The sequence below is a fragment of the Ammospiza nelsoni genome, chromosome 18 (assembly GCF_027579445.1).
Source record: "Ammospiza nelsoni isolate bAmmNel1 chromosome 18, bAmmNel1.pri, whole genome shotgun sequence".
In the NCBI taxonomy this organism is placed as follows: domain Eukaryota; kingdom Metazoa; phylum Chordata; class Aves; order Passeriformes; family Passerellidae; genus Ammospiza; species Ammospiza nelsoni.
In genome coordinates, this window is record NC_080650.1 from 3,136,598 (window position 1) to 3,155,115 (window position 18,518).

Here is an 18,518-nt window from a genome sequence, read left to right on the forward strand (position 1 = left end):
CCGGGCTGGACGTGTGTGGGAAGAGCTCTCGGGCAGGAAGAGCAGTACGTGCAGTGAAACAAGAAGTGAGGTCACAGCAGGGCTGGGAGCAGGCTCTGAAAGGGGAAGAGGGGCTTTCCTAGCTCAGCAGGCTCCTGGCAGTGCCATGCAAACATCTGAGTAAGTTACTGTGGCATCCTGAAAGGTACACAACTTGTTTGTGCACTCGGGTCAGGGCTTGGCAGATGTTCTTCAACTGCACAAGGCACCAAAGTAGAGCAGTTGTGGTTAGAGGTTGACCTGAGACTGCATCTGGCTCCTGAGGGCTCAGCTGTGCCACCACCCAAGTAATCCTCTTACCACAGGAGTTTTTTCCCCTAATGCTCCAGCCCAGAGCAGACACGGGCAGCTCCCTCTGAGCTGGATTCCAGACTGTGCATCCTCCTTGGATACAGCAGCACCAGTGAGGAGCAAGGAAAAGTGGTTTGTTAATTTTCTTTTTACTACCTAATCTATAAATGAACAGTGCTGTGCACCTGAGATTGCATTTGTTCCAAAGGCAGCCAAAAAGAAACACCTCTTATGCTGCAGGTAAGAAAATTCAGGCACAACCCAATTTAGTAACACCAACCTTGACACAGATACATCAAATGCTTATCTGTGGTGAAAAACCTTTGATTAATGTGTGTTTTCTTACACAACCTGGCAGATGGGGATCCAATCCCCAGTGATAAAGTTCAAGTGGATGCTGTTCTACAAAGCAAATTTCACACCAGCTGTCAGGTTAGGAAATTAACAGTGAAGGACACCCATGGTTTTGAAACCTACAGTGAAACATTAAGCTTGCAAAAGAAATAATTAAGATTATGGCCTGAAACTTGCACTGGGAAGCATTCAAATATGTAAAACTCTTTTGCTCTTTGCTTTGTAGAACAGTACACAGCAGCTGCCAAAACAATTCTGTTTAGAACTATAATATATTGAAAATCAAACCTCCCCCTTGCTTCCTGGGGAACCTCCCCCAGAGGTGATTCTGGGTGAAATATTTGCTGTGCTGAACAAAACTGCACCAAGCCTGGGTGACTCCATGGGAAGTTCTCAGCTCCAGAGCAAATATTTCCCCTGAGTGCAGCTCAGTGTAATTTGGTGCAGCTGCCACTCAGAGGTTAAAAACTTTTAAATTCAAATAGAAAGCAAGGCCTAATTTCCTCCCCAAATGGACACACCCACAATGAGCTGCTTTTGCACAGTTTAATAGAGGCATCTCCTCACAGACATCATTTACCTCACAGGTTAAAAACAAGGATTTTTAAATACACTTCTCTGGCTGATCCCACAAACACACCAAGGGAGCAGCAGGACCCTCCAAGCAGAGACACAATTATCACCAGGCCATCCCTGATAACAGTCTTCACATTTGCATAGATAAACATTTAAATAAATGAATCCAAAAGTATTACAAACAAGCTAAGTTACAAACAAAACTGAAGCCTTCCAAATACCTGATTTGCAAAGCAATCCTTTTTTGGGGGGAAAAAAAATGGAATCACAGGCTTATTTCAGCAGTTTTACACTATCCCACACTTCAGAGCTTGGGACTGTTCCATGTGTGACTGACCCTGAGAGCTCAGTTCTGTTCAGTCCTCCCGAAGGTAAGGGTCATCATCTGAGTTCCCTAAAACACCCTGTGGCAATGAGGAGTCCTCTCCTCGCGCTTTGATGAGCTCATCTGTCTGAGCTTCAGCTAATTTGGTCTCTGCTTTCTGGGACAGCAGCCTCACCTCCTGCACCTGGGACTTCAGCACCTGGATGTGGCTGCGGGCTGTCACCGAGGCCTGGTCTGCACCTGCAGGGAAGGATTGGCACCCTGGGTCACAGGAGCACAACCTGGGCAAGCCTTCAGCTGAGGAGATGGATGGGATCATCATGTGCTTTGCTGTGTGGTGAGGGCTCTTGGGCTGCATTAATGCTCAGTATTGTTCATTTACCTCAAGCCTTTTGTCTGCTTTGAGGTGTCACTGCTCCCTTGAGTTCTCCCATCCCAGTGGGATACAGCTGGGGTTGGACAGGAGGGATCACCTTGTGCCAGTGGGTTTGAGAGCTCAGCCCAGTCCCTGTGTGCCAGAACCTTTCAGTCCTCATCCCATCCTGGCACCTACAGCAGTGGGAATACCTGTGGCACTGCTGAATTCCCACCATCCTCCTCCCATGCTCCCACAGATTTCTGGGTCTTCTCCAGGCACTTACAGAATGAGGGTGTCTCTGTATATTCACTGCTTTTCCTCCCTTCTCCACTCCAGTAAATCTGCCCATTTACCACAAACCAGTCCATAACTCAGTCTCAGAGCTTTCAGGGAGGAAAAATCCAAATCTCTCCAGGGAGAAAAACCCAAAATTAATATCTTTTCCTTTTTTAATATAACTAAATCCAGCTGTAAAGTCCTCCTGTATTATTAGGCAGCCTTGGTTCTGTGGCTCCCAGGACTGTGTTTGAGCCTTGCATTTAAAAATAACTGAACTCTTCCCTCAGACATTTTTGGCCATGGTTAGTCCTGACCTAAACCACATGTGAAATTTCCAGGCCTAGCTCTCAGAACACACCTACAGATTTGCAGACAAAACCAGAATGTACGTGCTCAGCACCTCTAAAAAGCAAGAACCAGCTGTCAGCTGTGGTGTTAACTGAGTGTACTCTGTGTGTCTGAACTGGGCTGAGAGAGGGAGAAGGGGCAGAGGGACAAGGGGCAGAGGCTCAGACCTGACTGATACGCAGCCTCTGCCGCCATCTCCGACAGCCGCAGCGCCGTCATCCAGCTGGACTCCAGCCTGAGGTACTCCTGCTGCTTGGTGGTCATCTAGGAGCAGGACAAAGAATCAACAGGGTGTGACACACCTGAGAGCTCTCCTGAGCTGTGAGAGCAGGGCTGCAGAGGCAGATGGTGAGGGAGGTTGGTTTGCTCACATCCACTCTGGCTCCTATGACCACCTGCCAGACCGCATCCACCTCGTCCGAGTTCATTTTCCCAAGGAGATTTGAGTATTGCTTGTAGAGAGACACCAGGGTATAAATTGCCTGTCAAGGAATCATTTTGCACAGTTACCATGACAGCCTGCACAGCTCTGGTGTTGTCTCAGTGTTAATTAGCAAAATTACTCTCCATACACTTGATGTACTGACAAGGATGTAAACTGGAATGCAAATACTTTACTCAAATCAGCACTTTATTTGCAAAATTAAAACTGTGTCTTCTTGTTGCAGACTTTAGTATGGCTCATGCCATTCTTCTGATGGAACTCAGTTCATGGCCTTAGAAAGACTGAAAAGGGCAATAAAATGCCCAAGAACAGAGAGCTCAGTACACAGGTAATATAAATAATTGTTATGAGTTTCTTCAGCCCCAGTTCTGAGTTCCAGGGTCATTTTTAAGTAAAAAAAGGGACTTCTTAAAAGAGCATGGAATGACAGGACAAGGGAAATGGATTCCTGCTGAGAGAGGGCAGGGTTGGATGGGATGTTAGGGAAAAATTCTTGGCTGTAAGGGTGGGGAGGCCCTGGCACAGGGTGCCCAGAGAAGCTGTGGCTGCCCCATCCCTGGAATGTCCGAGGCCAGGCTGGACAGGGCTTGGAGCACCCTGGGACAGTGAAAGGTGTCCCTGCCCACGGGACTGCATGAGCTTTAAGGTCCTTCCAACCCCAAACCATTCTGGGGCTGTCTAATTTTAACCCAAGAGCAACAGTTTAACAAAGCTAAAAGTAACTTCCACATTTGGTGTAGAACAGTGACCCCATACCTCCCGAGGGACCTGACATCTTCAACCCCCCCACTTCTTGGGTTAAATTAATTTTGCAAAAGCCCATTTTGAGCGTGGTTTAAGGGGTGCAGCCAGTGGCAGAGCAGCAGGAGTGGGGGTGCCAGGTGTGAGCTCACCTTGGTGTACTCGGTGAGCGCCTCGATCAGCGCGTACGTGGTCTGGGAGAGCAGCGTGGCCGTGCTGTCTGTCACCAGGGACACGGCTCTTCTGATCAGGGCATCGTTGCTGAGGGACCCCGAGCTCTGCTGCTGCAACACAAGACACCCGTGTCACCCTGTGTGACCTCGTGTCACCCTGTGTCACCTCGCCATCACCCTCCCCACGGACACCACTCAAACAAAACGGCGAGGAAAAGCTGCGAGAGCCAAGCTCTCCTTGAGGATGCAGCCCTGGGGGAGAACCAGGACAGGCAGGTGGGTTTGGGGGTCAAACTGGTGCAAGGAGGGGGTGCTGGGGGTACCTCCACGACGGGGACAGCGCACAGGGCCACCCCCAGCCCCACGGCCCGGCGCCACTGCCCACTCCTGCCCGCGAGGCCTCGCTGCCCGACGCTGGCCAGGACGGGGAGGCTGCGCCTGGAAAAGCAAGAGGCAAATTTTAACATCCCGGTGTGGGGTGGGAAATACAGGTAAAGATCAGCAGCAGGAACATCCCAGTGTGGGGTGGGAAACAGGGATCAGCGAGGAGAACACCCAGATGCTGTTCGAGGGGAGCTTGTCTGTGCCAGGTTTCTGTGATGCAGCTGTGTGACATCGGATGAGTAAGTTTGTTTCAAATTTCGTATTGTTGTTTAATCGTAAGTGCAAGAACAGGCAAGCACAGTAACTAGTGCAATATTAATACTTCTAGAGAGAAAATTTATGTTAGCTGGTATGGGCACACTGCTGTTAGTCAACAATACTGGAAAACCGGTTAAAAAACATGCTTAAAAGTGGCGTGCGGTACATGCAGGTGAGAAATGTGACAGGTTTGTTACAATCCAGCGACACTTGGGTCTCTGTGACCAGCTTTATTACAACCCAAGCTGTGCAAATACCCTGGGGTCAGGCTCTATCACGGAAATACTCGAGCGCAAAAACAGAAGCACAAAGCAACGAGAGGTTTTTTTGTTGTTCTACAGCAATTTAATGAAAACAACCGGTGCATTTTCCTTCCTTTATGCCGCGTACTCTTTATCCTAGCGCCGGCGGGTGGGGAGCGCGGTGCGGGCGGTCCCCCCGAGCCTCTCCCCCCGCCCGCCGCGGTACCTGAGCACGGAGCAGCAGCTCCGCAGCCACCGCCCGCCCGCCGCCATCTTGGCCCGCCCGCCGGCGCGCGGGAAGTGACGTCACCCGCGCACCTGCAGGGGCGGGGTTGGGGCGGGGCCGAGCGCGGCGCGTGCGCAGAGCGCGGGCGCGTGCCGAGGGCGCGCGGGGCCGTGAGGGCAGCGGCGGGAGCGTGAGGGCAGCGAGCGGGAAATGTCCCCGGGTGTCCCCAGAGGTGTCCCCGCGGCCCCTCCAGGGCCCTGTGGAGCACCCCCGACACCTCCTCTGTGTTTCGCCGGTATGCCCAACATCAGAAATAGGGTCAGAAATAGACAACAATTTGCCCACCTGCTGGGAATGAGGAGGAGATTATGAAACAAGGTCTTGTCTAATTGTTACCAAATGTGGAATGTGTAAAAATTCTCTTTAGAACGGGCTGTTCTTTGGTTTTGTAGCTTTCAAGCCGGATAAGAATATTTAATCTGTGAGACAGAGCAGCCAACAAGCTTTGAGTGATGTCCAGGTGTTAGAAAACGAAATTACTTGGTAGTGGAATGGCCTTGGTAAGGTTTAGGGCTTGGTGTGTTTTAGTGACATTAGATTTGGGAAAGGTGAACAAAGCTTGGGAAGAAGGCTTTGGACAAAAGGAATGTGGAACTTATGGGCCATGAGGACATTGAGCAGAACGCTCCAGATAAAGAAGAAATTGAAAAACCCAACTTTGTATTGAAATCAGCTCCATTGGGTGAAAGGGAATTCCAGCAGGGAAAGATTGTGACCGCCAACTCAGAGACACCAGTGCTCCTCACGGCCCTGGTTTAATTCATCTTTATTGTTCTAAAGTACATTATGTTGCTTTGATTTTGGGTAGTTCCATGCTAGTGATAATCTCCACCTTCTCTGCCAAAGGTTTCGTGTGCAATTCCACACAAAATGGCCTTAATCAATTAAATCTATTATTTTTAGTTATAGCAGGAATTCCTGTTCTCTCTCCTGTTTTCAGAGACTCAGTCAGTGCAGGTTACTTTACTGAGGCAGTGCTGTAGCACACATATTCAATCTAACTCTGCTTTAAACATTTGTTCTAAAGCCTGGCCCACCTGAGAGCGCCAGTTACCAACTCTGTACCTCAGAAAACTGTAGGGAGAGGGGAACGTTGTGCTGATCTGAAATGTCTTTTTCCAGAACTTCTAAAACAAATTACAAGTAATTTCTGTGTGTCTGCCTTCACACCCTTAATGAGGCAGAGCAGGACAAGGCAGGACTTGTTTGTTGAGATGTTGGAGTGGTGTTGCATCCCTGCCATCCCCTGTGCTGTGCTCGGCAGGGTGGGAATCTCAGGAGAAAACTGCTGGGAGGCTTTTAAATAGTTCAGAGTCCAAGAGACACAAAGAATCTGCGAGAGCCACGAGGATCTGTAAAGTGCATGCACGGGGATACCTTTTCTCTTTTAACCTTTATTGTTTTTACACAGGAAAATGAGAGTGCGGTGAGGCAGCGAGAGCACAGAGCTCCTGCAGGTTCGGCGCAGGGGGAAGGCGCCTCCATCCCGCGTGCGGAGCTGTGCCGTGGGTGCCTCTGGAAAGGCCGTGGGAGCAGGAGCAGGGGCAGAGCCCTCACTTGAGCACCAGGAAATAGGTGGTCCAGCCGGCCAGCAGCAGCGCCCCCAGCAGCACCGTGTAGCTGAAGAGCACGAAGGCCAGCAGCTCCCGCAGCACCTTGAGGAAGTGGATGGCGAAGGAGTCCGGCATGGCTCTCCCAGATCCCTGGGGCTGGCTGCTCCCTGCTCCTGCCGCGCCTGGAGCACACACACAAGGTGAGTTTCACAGCAGGGACACCACCCTGCCACGGGGAGAAATCCTGTGAGCACCTGGAAGGTTGTTAGTGACTGGTGTGGGCCTCTTCAAAACCCTGCTGAGGTGTTAAAGAGTTTGGGATCTGATCAAAGTGTGCAGATCAGGACTGGTAAGGCAGCAGGTGGAAATGCAGAGCCCGGCAGTGGCCAGGGGGTGAGGCTGGGGGTGTTGCAGAGTCCAGCTGGCTCCTGGGATCTCTCCCCTGGGGCTGTGCCTCCAGGAAGGGCAGGAGCAGAGCGGCCGCTGATGGTGCATTACCAACAGCCTGTTCTGATCAAAGTGGTCAATTCCTCCAAGGAAGCCACCATTAATATTTAATTCTATAATTGCATCTAATGGAGGTACTGGCACAAACTGAGCCTTTTGTTTAGGAATGACGAAAACTGAGGCTTAAATACAAGTTTGCACAGGCAAATATTTATATCTTGCGTTAAAAATAACGTTAATGGGAGACATGGGGTAAGATGCCTTAGAATTCATCTCCTAGCAGTATTGTATAGTCATATGTACGCATTGCTTTGGAAGTGATTGCTCATTTGTTACTTTAAATTAAATCTGAACTTTTCCCCTAAAGTCACTGGCTTCTTGGATTTGAAGCTGTGAAAACCCACCTAAAACATTCTATTATCTCTTCAATTTACGTGTTCTTTTAAATTTTGATTGCAACCGTGCCTGATCAACAGTATTGACGCTCTTGGTCAAGCACGAAAAGGGAGTTTAAAATCAGACTTAGGATAAAAAACCCACAAGATTATTTCTGTTCTGAACAGCCTAAAGCCAGATAAACTAAACTGAATTCCTGTCCTGCTGCCTGGAATGTTTTTTAAAGAGCTCTTCTGATAAGGAATTCACTTTTGGTGTTGTTTAATGAGTTCAGCCATTCCATTCCAAGCTCAGGCACCTGTATACAGTACAGGACTTACAGCATTTTTAAACCAGCTGTGGTTTCCCTGTTGTTCAGAGCGTTACAGATTTCTGTCCATAGGCTGTGTGAGATTTCTGGTTATCTAGAAAGATGGTGATAAAGAAATAAACTGCTTACCCAGGCAGATGACGGGCTCTGCTTCAGCAAGTTGGTGTTTCTCCCTAGTTTGGTTCTGCAGCTGTCCCTTTGCAGGGTCTGTGCTGTAGGATGATCCTGGAGCAGCAGCACTCTGTGAGAGTGTGTGTGTGTGTGCAGCCACACCAGGACTGAGCTCTAGGTGTGGTCAGCACCGGTTATGATCCGACAGCGCCGTGGTGCTCGGAGCAGCCCCCTTCCCCTGGGGGCTTTGCCAACAGCATTTCCAGAGTTCCAGTGCCAGGGCTTGGAGTCACCAAAATCTGCATTTGTTGAGATGTGGGGTTTGCCTCTAACAAAACCTTGTGTCATCTTACACGTTTTATTCTGTTATCTCAAAGGCTGCAGTGCCTCTTGCTCTGTTCCCTGAGCACCCAGTGCTCTGTGAGCCACTCAGGGAGGAGGATCCTCACACACAGCTGGGGCTCATCCCCAGGGTGGGGCTGTGCAGGCTGAGCCAGGAGCTTTTACCAGCAGTTAGTGAGGGCTGAGGGCAGCCTAATCCCTGCATGGTCCCCAGGTCACTGCTTAGTGTCACCCTTACCCTCCCTCCCAAGGAGTCATCCCAACCTTATAGAGCTGAAATGATGCAGCTCCTTTGCAGTGAGGGGAGGAGGGAGCCAGGCTCTGTGTTTATTCTTAGCAAAACTGCTTCTGATAATGTATGAAAAGTGAAAGTGGAGGGGTTGGGGTAGAGGTTGGGTAATATTTTCTTTTTTTTTTTTTAGTAATGTAGACAGCAGAGAAGGAAGATTATGTACTGCAAATCAAATCTCTTACCTACAAAGATATTATGATGTAGAAAATGGTCCCTTAATTTAATTAGGTTCTCTTGTTATCAAATTATTACCCACATGGTCAGCAGGGCCTTGGACAGAAGCAGAACATCATCAGCTGCTCAGGAAGCCTGTTAAACAGTAATTGCTCCTCCAGGGAATTGATCAGCGTCAGGATGGCTTTTATTTTCTTGTTGAATAGTTCCAGGAAGAGGCTTTGGCTTGGTGGAGGGGTTACACAGTTCTGGTGTAGGCTGCAAAAAACCAGGCTGCAATGTTGGTGATGAATTCAGAGTTTACCAAGTGTCTGGTGTGAACTCTTAACCAAAAAAAGTTTTGCCTGTAGTGTTACTGATTGCTGGCTAGGGAAAGGTGAGCCACTCTGTGTTTCCTTTATTCACCTGTGGTGTAGCTCAGAAACCAGCCTGCTCAGTATTTCCTTAGGATTAGATCAACTGTTAAAATTTAATTAAAAAAAAAAAAATCTGGAAATTGTGATACTAGAGAAACCCTTCAAGGCCAACTCAAGGACACTCTGTTGCTCTGAGTCAACTTCTTGTTTTTCTCTGCAAGGTAACATCTAATTTTTGATCCAAACTTAATTCAGTTTTCCTTTTAAATACTCTGAAATTAGCTACTTTAAATGGAACTTGCAGAGCAAACAATCCATGTTTGCTCTTCTTCCATCACTGAAGTTGCACCATGTTTTTTGTTCAGTCTGTCTACAAGCTGCCTTCCCACCTGAAAGTCTCCTCTGACTGAAATTGTATTTTTCTTCAAAAGTTCAGAAATTCCACTTCTGATGTAGTATTACAGGTGGCAGAACAGAATTAAATTTTATGTGAGCCTTCATTAAAAAACACCTGGGTGTCAGAAAAATAGTTTCAACTTCAGTAATTCAGTTATCCTGGGACAGGGAGACGAGGATACAGCTACCACAGTGCAGGGTTTTATTTTATTTTTGTATTCTAGAGAGTGCAAACATTTCCAAAAAAAGATTAAATACATCTTTATTTTATTTCATTTAATAAGTCAGCTGGAGTTAAACAGATAGAGGGGCTCCACGGAGGGTCTGACTTGGCAGACTTCAGTCTTAGAAAATAAAACAGACCAAAACCCCCAGTCACAACTGTGACAACTTGGAAAAACTGAGGGATTTATTGGGACATATTATACATGAAAACCAAGGCAGAAATGTTTGCTAAGAGAGTGATTTAAGGTGAGGAGTGGGCTTTGTTTTAGTTGTGTTTAAGAGTGAACTGGAGTGTGGAACAGTCCCCAGCGGCTGTGAGGACACTGACAGTGCCCAGCCCAGCACAGGCAGCACCACCGACCCTGCTCTGCCTTCCCCTCAGCATTCAGGAGCTGCCTCTTGCACAAAGGGCCCAGCCACCAAGCCCGTGGAAAATTCCATTTTACAAGTTTGAGCTCTACAACAGCTTGTGACAGCAAGTACCAGAGTTTATAACCTGAACAGGGTGAAAAAAGTGTTGGTTCAAAACCCACTGTTTACTGCGTCCCTGCTCTTGCTATTTTTGGCCCCCACACAGGGAGTGTTTGTGTGTCTTCAGCCATAAACTCAGCACACACTGATGTCATTCATAGTCTGGAGGAGCCTTCCAGAGGCAGGTGGGTGTACCCAGGACAAAGGAGTCACCTCACAGCGATCCCTTCAGGGGACAAGTGAGGGGAAAAGGCTCGAGGATCACAGGTACAGCTGTGTACACATCTCTGACTGACACATCCAGTGCACCCATGGAATGGATCAGGCACCAGAGAGAGACAAACAGTCTGGGAATACTGGGATGAAGTCAGGAATAGAGAACATCCTGCCTCCTCAGCACCTTAGAGGGGTAAAAAGCAGAAATCACATCTCCCACCAAAGCTAAAGTGAAAGAAAAAAAGCAGCAATTTGCCACAGAGAAGGACCAGGGCCCATTCCTGCTGCCCCAGCCCTTCCCTTGGCTGCCAGGTCAGACCATGAGCAGGGATCTCCCTCTTCCCCACTGTTTATTGTTAGTGCCTTCCAACCCAGCTTGTCTGCTTGGAAGTTCCACAGACAGCTGGAACACTGTGCAGAAGGGACGAGGGTCATGAGCTGGTCCCAGGAGAGCTTCACTGCTGTGTTTCTCTGACGGAGCAGCTGTGCCAGCTGAGTGCCTGTGTCACACAGGGCCTCTCACATTTACTGTCTCTCACCACACACACCCTAGAAAGGGGCAGGCTCCAGTTTCTCCATCAAGGATTTGATCCAGGTAGTGCCATTGATCAGTTTTGTGGTGGCAATGATGTACTCGGTGCCTCCATCCTCCATCTGCGACAGGAACCTCAGCGCGGCGATCTCTGCGTACGTGACCCCGCCCAGGAAGAACACCAGGGTCACTCTGTTCTCACCGTGCTGACCTGTGGGGTCACAGAAAAGGTCCAGGTTGGCTTGGTTTGAATTTACAGCTCCCCTGCATCAACTGTCAGTCAAACTCAAGTGAACTGAATTTGAGGCTGGGACACAGAAATCCACAGTCTGCTCCCAGGATGTGTTTCTGTTTGAGTGTGATGCTGATCCTCTTTCACATAACATTACTTATTCAAATCACAGTGTAAGTTTAGGGTTTATTTTAGTACTCTGATGAGAAGCTAAACCATTTGTCAAAGGAGGGTTAGGTCAATCTAACACTGCTGTGGGACAGGGGGATGAGACAGACCTGGACTCTGCCTGCCCTGATTTCAGTTTGCCTCACTCCCTGCTCAGACAGACAGACATATTTTCCTGTAAACCACAGGAAAACAAACCCAAACTTACGCTTTTTCTGCAGGCCAGTGGGGAGCTGCTGCCTCTCCTCGAAGTGGGGCCCTGGCAGCATCTTGAGAACCTCCTCGATGCTGCGCCAGCCTGGCCGCGCCAGCAGCTGCGCCAGGCGCACGCTCAGCGGGGCATAGCCACTGTACACGTACGAGATGTCATTGGGGTTCTGGGGGACACAGACACAGAGGGGACAGCACGTCAATGCTGCCTCAAAGGAATCAGAAACATTAAATAAAAAAGGAGGTTTTCCTGCTGTATATAATTTTATACTTAGAGGTAATGTGTGCTGCTGAGGCGCCCATTACCTGCTCATTAACATCATCCATCCACAGGCGCAGCGTTTTCCTGATTGTTGGGTAGTTATTCCTGCCACTTGTCTGGGGTTTCAGGAGTCCAGCCTTCTCCAGGTTGTTTAAGGTCAATATATGTTCATAGCCGTAAGTCTGGAATATGAAGAAATAACCTTTAATACCATGCAATAACCCATGACCAGTGTTTAAAGCAGGGAAAAAAAAAAAAGTGAAGAAGTTTGTTTAAAAAAGATGTTTGTTTAAAAGAAGCTTTTTGGTTAAGATCTCTGTAGAGTATATCCAATTTAGAGTGTTGAAATAATATTAGTAAAAAGTGATATAAACCTGTGTATCTACATGCTGGAACACACAAAAGCACCTCCCAGGTATCTGCCCAAACAGAAACCCAGTGCTCCTTCTGTGCACATTATTCAGGTGTAAGATGTGTCTGTCTAGAATTGAAGTGCAGAGCTGAAGATTTGATGTGGATTTTCTCAGGAATTTATTCCTCCAAATGTTAGAGCCTAACCTGGAGAATCTCTCTTTTGTAATGGTCCAGAACCTTCTGCTTCAGCCCACTATTGCACACGGATTGCAAGCAAACGAGCCGCAAGATCTTGATTAATGGATGTTTCTGAGCTATGCAGTCTTCAATATAATTGTTAACCTGTTAAATAAAATACATAAGTGATTATTTAAAGAATTGTTAAAGTGCCCATCAGACCTGGAAATAAAGATCTAGTTTGCCTGGTTCTCCAAAACAGCAAAAAAGAGGAGTAGCTGCTCTCCAGGCAGCCCAGGACCATCTGTAAAACAGTGACCCAGCTCTAGTTACACCTGGGCTCTCCCTAGAGCAGTCCCTCACTCAGTAGCCAGACTTTGCACCTAAAAATTCCTATTAACCATCTTCTATGTTCCACTGATCCCTCAGAGCATGGGGTGCCCCTGGACAGGTCAAGCACCCCAGCTGTGCACAGGCAGTGAGAGGTAACTCAGATCCATTTCACTGGACATCATCTAGATCAGATGTTTCCTCTCTCAGAAAAAAAACAGAATGAAACAAAAAACCAGAAAAAAACAAATGGAAAAAAAAAGTTTTTTGAAAATGTAGGAGTAGTTAATTGCCATTATCTGCTTACCTTGTCTGTGTCTATTCCAGACATGAACTCTTGCTCCACTGTTAAATTATCAAAGAAATCTTCAGATGCTTTGGGAAAAGAATGAAAATCAATACAAGAGCAACGGACAGCTTATGTTTTACAATTAACGTTTCAGCAGAGATGCACTGGATGGAGCAAAGCCAGTTTTTGCCAGGCTGAGTGATGTCCACCAGGTTACCTGGCATCCTGTGGATTTAAATGATTCTACTCACTGGTGATGTCTTTGATGAGCTCTGCGATGGAGGTGTGGTTGGCCAGCGAGCTCCTCGCCGCCTGCATGTGGGGCAGCTGGGACACAAACTGCTTAATCTCTCCAACAGTCTTGGCATGGTGCCTTTCCTGAGGAAATCCATCACTTGGGTTAGGCCTTGTTCATGCTAGCAACACCAAACAGATCATTTTATCATGAGGAATTATTACTGCACTCCCTGCAGGGAGTTAGAGATACTAACACAATTTCCCTACCAGGGGAAACTCCTCTTTTCACACAGAGAGGAATTCCTTTGCTGGCTGACAGGGAGCTCTAGGCCAATGCTGTCAGAGCTGGAGAACATCTCCCCTTGGAGCAGGAGTGAAAGGTGCTGAGGAATTGGGCTGGCTGGGTCTGCCATTCACTCTACTTGGTGGCAACACATGCCAGGGTTTGGAGCAGGATGTGCTGAAGCACCATGCAGAGTTCAGCTCCAGAGGCCTGCACTGCATTTGGGTACTTGCCTCTTGCTGCAACTTGGAATAAAAATAGAGATAATTTGACTCATATGTGAAGGATTTAAATGGGCAAGTGCAGGCAGGAGAGTCATGATGGAGCCTGTGACTAAGGAAGTCCTCTGCTGCCAATATGCTGCTGTTTCATTATCACCTATTACTGCTGACAATTTCTTAGAATTCTCTTTTTTTAACAAGCAGTATGAACAATCCATCTTTAGCACCTCCAGCACTAATAGTGCAGAAGCAGAGCTGCACTGGGGGATGAGGCTGAGCACTCAGTATTTCAGTTAAAGTACCACTACCTCCTTTTACATGTGGCAGAGGTTAAGAAAAAAAAGCCCCACCAAGGAAATACAATCAAAGAGTGAACAAGTTCTCTTGAGAATCCCCTTGAGGTCAGAAAAATAAGATATAGGATCTCAGTTATGAATCATCAACAGGATGTTTTCAACAAAACCACAAACATGCCCCACACAGCTCTCCAGATTTGTCTGTGACAAGCATGAATTTACAGTTCAAAGCTCCTGCATGACAACTGTCTTTTGCACATTTCTGTTGGTTCTGATGCCAGCCATAATACTCTGAAAGTACATTCTGAGATTTTATTGCTTAAAGCTTTTTTCTCTGCATCCTGAAGGGAAAAGCACCTTTCAATGAACAGGTACCAAGAGCAGCCAAGTGGAATTGATCAGCACACTAAAAATCACCTTTGGCTTCTTGCAGACGGAGGCAGCACCTGACTCCTGCAGACTGAAGAGAACAATTCCTGTTAGGGGATCTGTGGGCTCACACAGCACAAGGCTGGATTAGGCAAGCTCTGAGCAGAGGGAAAGCCCCAGAACAGAGGTGTGGGGAGAAATGAGGAACCACATTACTACAGGTTTACTAAAAGGTGTTCTGATCTACTCAGAACAGTCCAATGGAGCTGACCTCACCCAGGGCAGGGGAACAGACTGGAACAGCTTCCTGTTTTTTCTCTGGATGGGGATTATTGTGGGAGCAGCTTGAGCTGCCAGTCCCAGCCCTGCTGAACACAGACTGAATTATCTGATGCACTGCTGGACACAGGCCTCACCTCAAAGGCAGCTGAGATGATCTTGGCTTTCTTGCTCAGCACTGACCCCACAGCGTTGAAGTTCTTGTCTCGGATTTCAGCATAAAGCTCTTCTGCAGAGTTCAGCTGGAGCTTCTTGGGTTCTGTGGGAAGATCCTTGCCACCCTCACCCTGCTTCTTTGGGGCAAACTTCTCAGGAGGGAGTTTCACATAAGCTACCAAATGAAGAGAAATAACCCTTGAAAGGACTGGAACTACATCAGCAGAAGTTAAGATCAGCAGGCTGTGGAAATGTGTCCCCTGAGCTGGAAACAGCTCTGAGGAGCAAAGCAATATTAACACTCCAACTACTCAGTGCCTGTGTGTTAATGAAGGAGAGTCTCCCTGCACTCAGCCAGGGACCTACACAAACATCAGAACATCAGAACCCAATTGCCACTGCCCTGCTTTCAGAGAGGCTTGGAGGCAGCCCAGCAGCCAGTACAGCCCAGCAGGAGGGATTACAGTCCATAAATGCCTCCCTGGAGTTTTCTTATCCCCTGAAGAGCAGGACAGCATTCTGAAAATGGCATTTCACAAACTGTCCCTGTCCCCTCAGTGTGGCACGTGATCCAGGCAGGATGGATGCTGAAGGCACACACTAACATTCCCACTCACACACTCCCTGTTCTGTCACTGTGCCTGCAGCCAACAGCCAAAAGATGCCCTTGCAGTAACCATGGACTGTACTTGGCTCCCCTTCCCAGGCAGAAAGAGCCAGAGTAGATTCTGATGAGCTCCAGCTTGGGACTGAACAAACCCCACACTGATTTCAGCTGAGCTGCTCCCACATCACATTCAGTGAAGCACACACCCACCCAGCACATGCAGCCTGCCCCAGGGCACGGCACAGCTGCCCCTTCCCCACAGGACTCACTGTTCTGGATGCCGTAGATCTCGTCGATCAGCCCCTCGTACGTCAGCTGCGTGGCCAGCGGCGTCAGCAGGTCCACGTTGCGGTCCAGCAGCAGGAGGGTGTCAAAGACTGGAAATATGGAATTCTGGCTCCCAGGGAACTCCCGCTTCATCCTGATCATCATGTTGGCCACGTGCTGCAAGAAGTCACACTGTGGTTAGCGTGGAGATGGATGTGACCTCTGGGCCCTGCAGGCACATGCTTGTAAAGGAAGGGCGTGGCAGGAGGTACAGGCTGCTGATGGACGGGGCAGGAGACACTGAGAAAACAAAAGTCCTTCTCTACTGCTCTCTGCAGCTCCACAAGATAGTGATGGCCAAAGCTCTGCATTCCCATCAAGCTGCTCCCTCATCACAAAAAATACCAATTAAACCATGGGTTAATCAGAGAGAAGCAAAAAGGGTATGTGCGTGTCATGGCTGGATTAAAAAAACCCAGAGGTGCATTTAACCAAAGACTCCTTAAGGCAGTTCCAAAGAACAAGGTGCATTTGTTCAGCCTCACCCGAGCACAGTCGCCCTTCCCAAAAATCTGCGGGATGGTTCCGTAGAGAGCCTGCAGGGTCATCAGCCCCTTTGCTGCATGGTACAGACTGGTCTGGTCACTCTCCAGGTAACATTCCTAAAGAACAAGAGGGATTCTGATGGGAGATGTCAATCCAATACAGATGCTTCCACAGCACAGCAGCATCCACGTGAACAGTTCAGAGGAGACACAGGCTGGGGACAAACTATGGCTGTTGGCATATATGGACCTTATTACTGTGCTGTCACTGTGACTGGTATTTTTGAACTCCAGACACAAATCCAGTTTGATGGAGTAAAAGAAGGTGGCTGGAAGGACCCTCTCCTGCTAATTAGGCCAATCAGAGCACCCAACACCTCATTACAGCTGCAAGCCCTGCCATATAGGGATACACACAGGACAGAGAGGGCCAAGAAACTCCCAAACTGTCCTGTCCTTGGATGCAACACTGGAGATGCAGGACATGCAGCTGGGATGTGACAGCTGTTAATGCTCAGTACAGTGGGAACCAGCACACAGCTCCCTGGCTGTGCAGGAACACAAACTGTGCTGGCTCCTTGTGACACCTGAGTGCTTTAAGCCTCAGGAATGCTCCAATTGTGACAGTAACACGGGCGGCTGAACCTGGAGGAACTGGGGTGACTGTTCCTTCAGCATTTAGTGTGAAAGCACACAGGGAAGTTGAGGCTTCAGGATCAAGCCAGGTTTGCTCTGCAAGGCCTTTCCTTGCTGTGCAGGTCACTCACAACCCTCTGAGAGCTGCTGCACCAGCACCAACGTCCAGCACCAAACCACGTTCTGCTTTCCCTCGAGGAGGAGGTGAGCGCGCACCTTGAAGGCGCTCTCAGACTCCATGGAGAGCAGGTCCCCGTCGAAGGGGATCAGGTCCAGGCTGTACTGCTCGCGGTGGATGAAGGAGCCCAGCACGCCCTGCTCCTTCAGCCACTGCTCGCACAGGAGGCTGCGGCGCGGCACGAACAGGATGTGGAAATCCCTCTGCGGAGAGCGGCCTCTGTCTTCCCTGCAGGAGCAGAGCACTCGGTCACTCGCTGCTCACGGAGCAGCACCGAGCACGGGAGGGGGCACTGGAGTCACACAAAACAGGAACGCTGCACTGGGTCATTGCTGACTCCTGGATTTGGAGTGTCAGTGTCCAGCCTTGTGCAGCCACAGCTCTGACACCAGGGCAGGGGGACGTGGCTGTCCAAAAGGCCACAGCAATCCAAGCATGGCTCATTCCATCTAATTAGAAGAAATGAACGTCCTCGCAGGGAGGAACGCACCCTCTGCATCCCAGCCAAGGTGAAGCCCCCCTGCCCAGGGTGTGTCACGCCCCCATTTAATCCGCAGAGTGGCAGTGCTGCGGTCTGGTGTGTGCACATCGCTGTCGTTCCCTGCACAGGTGTAACAAAGCACGCGGTGATTGGGGCCACGCCTGTCCCCTCCTCACGGCCGCCCTGCCGTGCCCTGCCCGCAGTACCTGAGCACATTGTCCGTGATGATGTCCATCAGCTCCAGCTTGGGCCTGACGAAGAAGATGATGTTTTTGACGTCGGCCGGGGGCAGCCGGCCCGGCTTGAGCGTGAACATCTTCTCCACCTCATGCTCCTGCGCGGAGGCACGGCCGTCAGCCGAGTGCGGGAGCGCCGGGGCCCGGCCGCCTGCCCCCGGCCCTTACCTTGAGCAGCGAGTACTGCGCGATGAGCCCGAAGGGGCCGGTCAGGTACTCGTCCCACACGATGGCCTGCGGGAAGGGACGGCGGGATCAGAGCGGCCACGCCACACGCGGGACCCACGCGGGACCCCCGGCCCCGCCGTGCCCACCTTGGAGCCCGCGCACTTGTCCAGGAACTCGCGCAGCTCGCGCCGCCCCGCCTCGCGCAGCGCCGTCAGGTTCACCCGGCCCGAGCTCAGGTGCGCCGCCATTGCCCCACCAGCGCGCGTGACCGCGGGGCGGGGCCGCGCAGCCGCACTGAGCGCGGGGCGGGGCCAGGAACGGTCATGCGTGAGCGTGTGTGTCATGTGTGATCATGTGTGTCCTATGTCATCGTGTGTATGTCATGTGTGATCATGCGTGTGCCCTGTGTGTGCCCCGTGTGGCCACTGGCACCGGGCTGCAGCCGGGACTGTGACCGGCCGCACCAGGGAACGGCTTCCCCCCTGCGCTGGGCACCGCTGAGGCCGCACCTGCAGCCCCCTGTCCAGGGCAGGGATCGGAGCTGGGAAGGGGCTGGAGCACCAGGAGAGGCTGAGGGAGCTGGAAAGGGGCTGAGCCTGGAGAAAAGGAGCTCAGAG

At 49.8% G+C, this 18,518-nt stretch overlaps 3 protein-coding genes across 12 annotated transcripts; all 3 read right to left on the reverse strand.

Moving 5' to 3' along the window:
* Positions 1-1,216: 1,216 nt before the first annotated feature.
* DIABLO (diablo IAP-binding mitochondrial protein) lies at positions 1,217-5,095 on the reverse strand. Of its 4 annotated transcripts, none has more exons than XM_059485063.1 (6): positions 5,040-5,095; positions 4,253-4,367; positions 3,909-4,040; positions 2,942-3,052; positions 2,738-2,834; positions 1,217-1,825 (listed from the first exon to the last, which is right to left on the reverse strand). In XM_059485063.1, exons 1-6 carry the CDS (start codon positions 5,084-5,086, stop codon positions 1,617-1,619), a joined length of 711 nt encoding a protein of 236 aa, XP_059341046.1. In that variant the 5' UTR covers positions 5,087-5,095; the 3' UTR covers positions 1,217-1,616. The 4 variants fall into 4 exon arrangements, with proteins under 4 accessions (XP_059341046.1, XP_059341047.1, XP_059341049.1 ...); XM_059485064.1 differs by having other exon boundaries at positions 3,909-4,037; positions 5,040-5,092; XM_059485066.1 differs by lacking the exon at positions 5,040-5,095 and adding an exon at positions 4,931-4,977 and having other exon boundaries at positions 3,909-4,037.
* A 1,505-nt stretch (positions 5,096-6,600) lies between these two features.
* LOC132081487 (uncharacterized) lies at positions 6,601-8,132 on the reverse strand. Of its 2 annotated transcripts, none has more exons than XM_059485254.1 (2): positions 7,935-8,132; positions 6,601-6,878 (listed from the first exon to the last, which is right to left on the reverse strand). In XM_059485254.1, the coding sequence occupies exon 2, from the start codon at positions 6,785-6,787 to the stop codon at positions 6,653-6,655; it is 135 nt and encodes a 44-aa protein (XP_059341237.1). In that variant the 5' UTR covers positions 6,788-6,878; positions 7,935-8,132; the 3' UTR covers positions 6,601-6,652. The 2 variants fall into 2 exon arrangements, with proteins under 2 accessions (XP_059341237.1, XP_059341238.1); XM_059485255.1 differs by having other exon boundaries at positions 6,622-6,834; positions 7,935-8,069.
* Positions 8,133-9,655: 1,523 nt separating this feature from the next.
* Positions 9,656-18,157, reverse strand: VPS33A (VPS33A core subunit of CORVET and HOPS complexes). 6 transcript variants are annotated; one of them, XM_059485250.1, is made up of 13 exons: positions 18,048-18,157; positions 17,902-17,967; positions 17,704-17,831; positions 17,055-17,244; positions 16,203-16,319; positions 15,660-15,834; positions 14,765-14,958; positions 13,194-13,320; positions 12,961-13,028; positions 12,351-12,488; positions 11,837-11,974; positions 11,529-11,697; positions 9,656-11,131 (listed from the first exon to the last, which is right to left on the reverse strand). In XM_059485250.1, exons 1-13 carry the CDS (start codon positions 18,147-18,149, stop codon positions 10,938-10,940), a joined length of 1,806 nt encoding a protein of 601 aa, XP_059341233.1. In that variant the 5' UTR covers positions 18,150-18,157; the 3' UTR covers positions 9,656-10,937. The 6 variants fall into 6 exon arrangements, 3 of the variants coding, with proteins under 3 accessions (XP_059341233.1, XP_059341235.1, XP_059341236.1); XM_059485252.1 differs by lacking the exon at positions 9,656-11,131 and having other exon boundaries at positions 11,559-11,735; XR_009419680.1 differs by lacking the exons at positions 9,656-11,131; positions 11,529-11,697 and having other exon boundaries at positions 12,167-12,488.
* Positions 18,158-18,518: the final 361 nt, after the last annotated feature.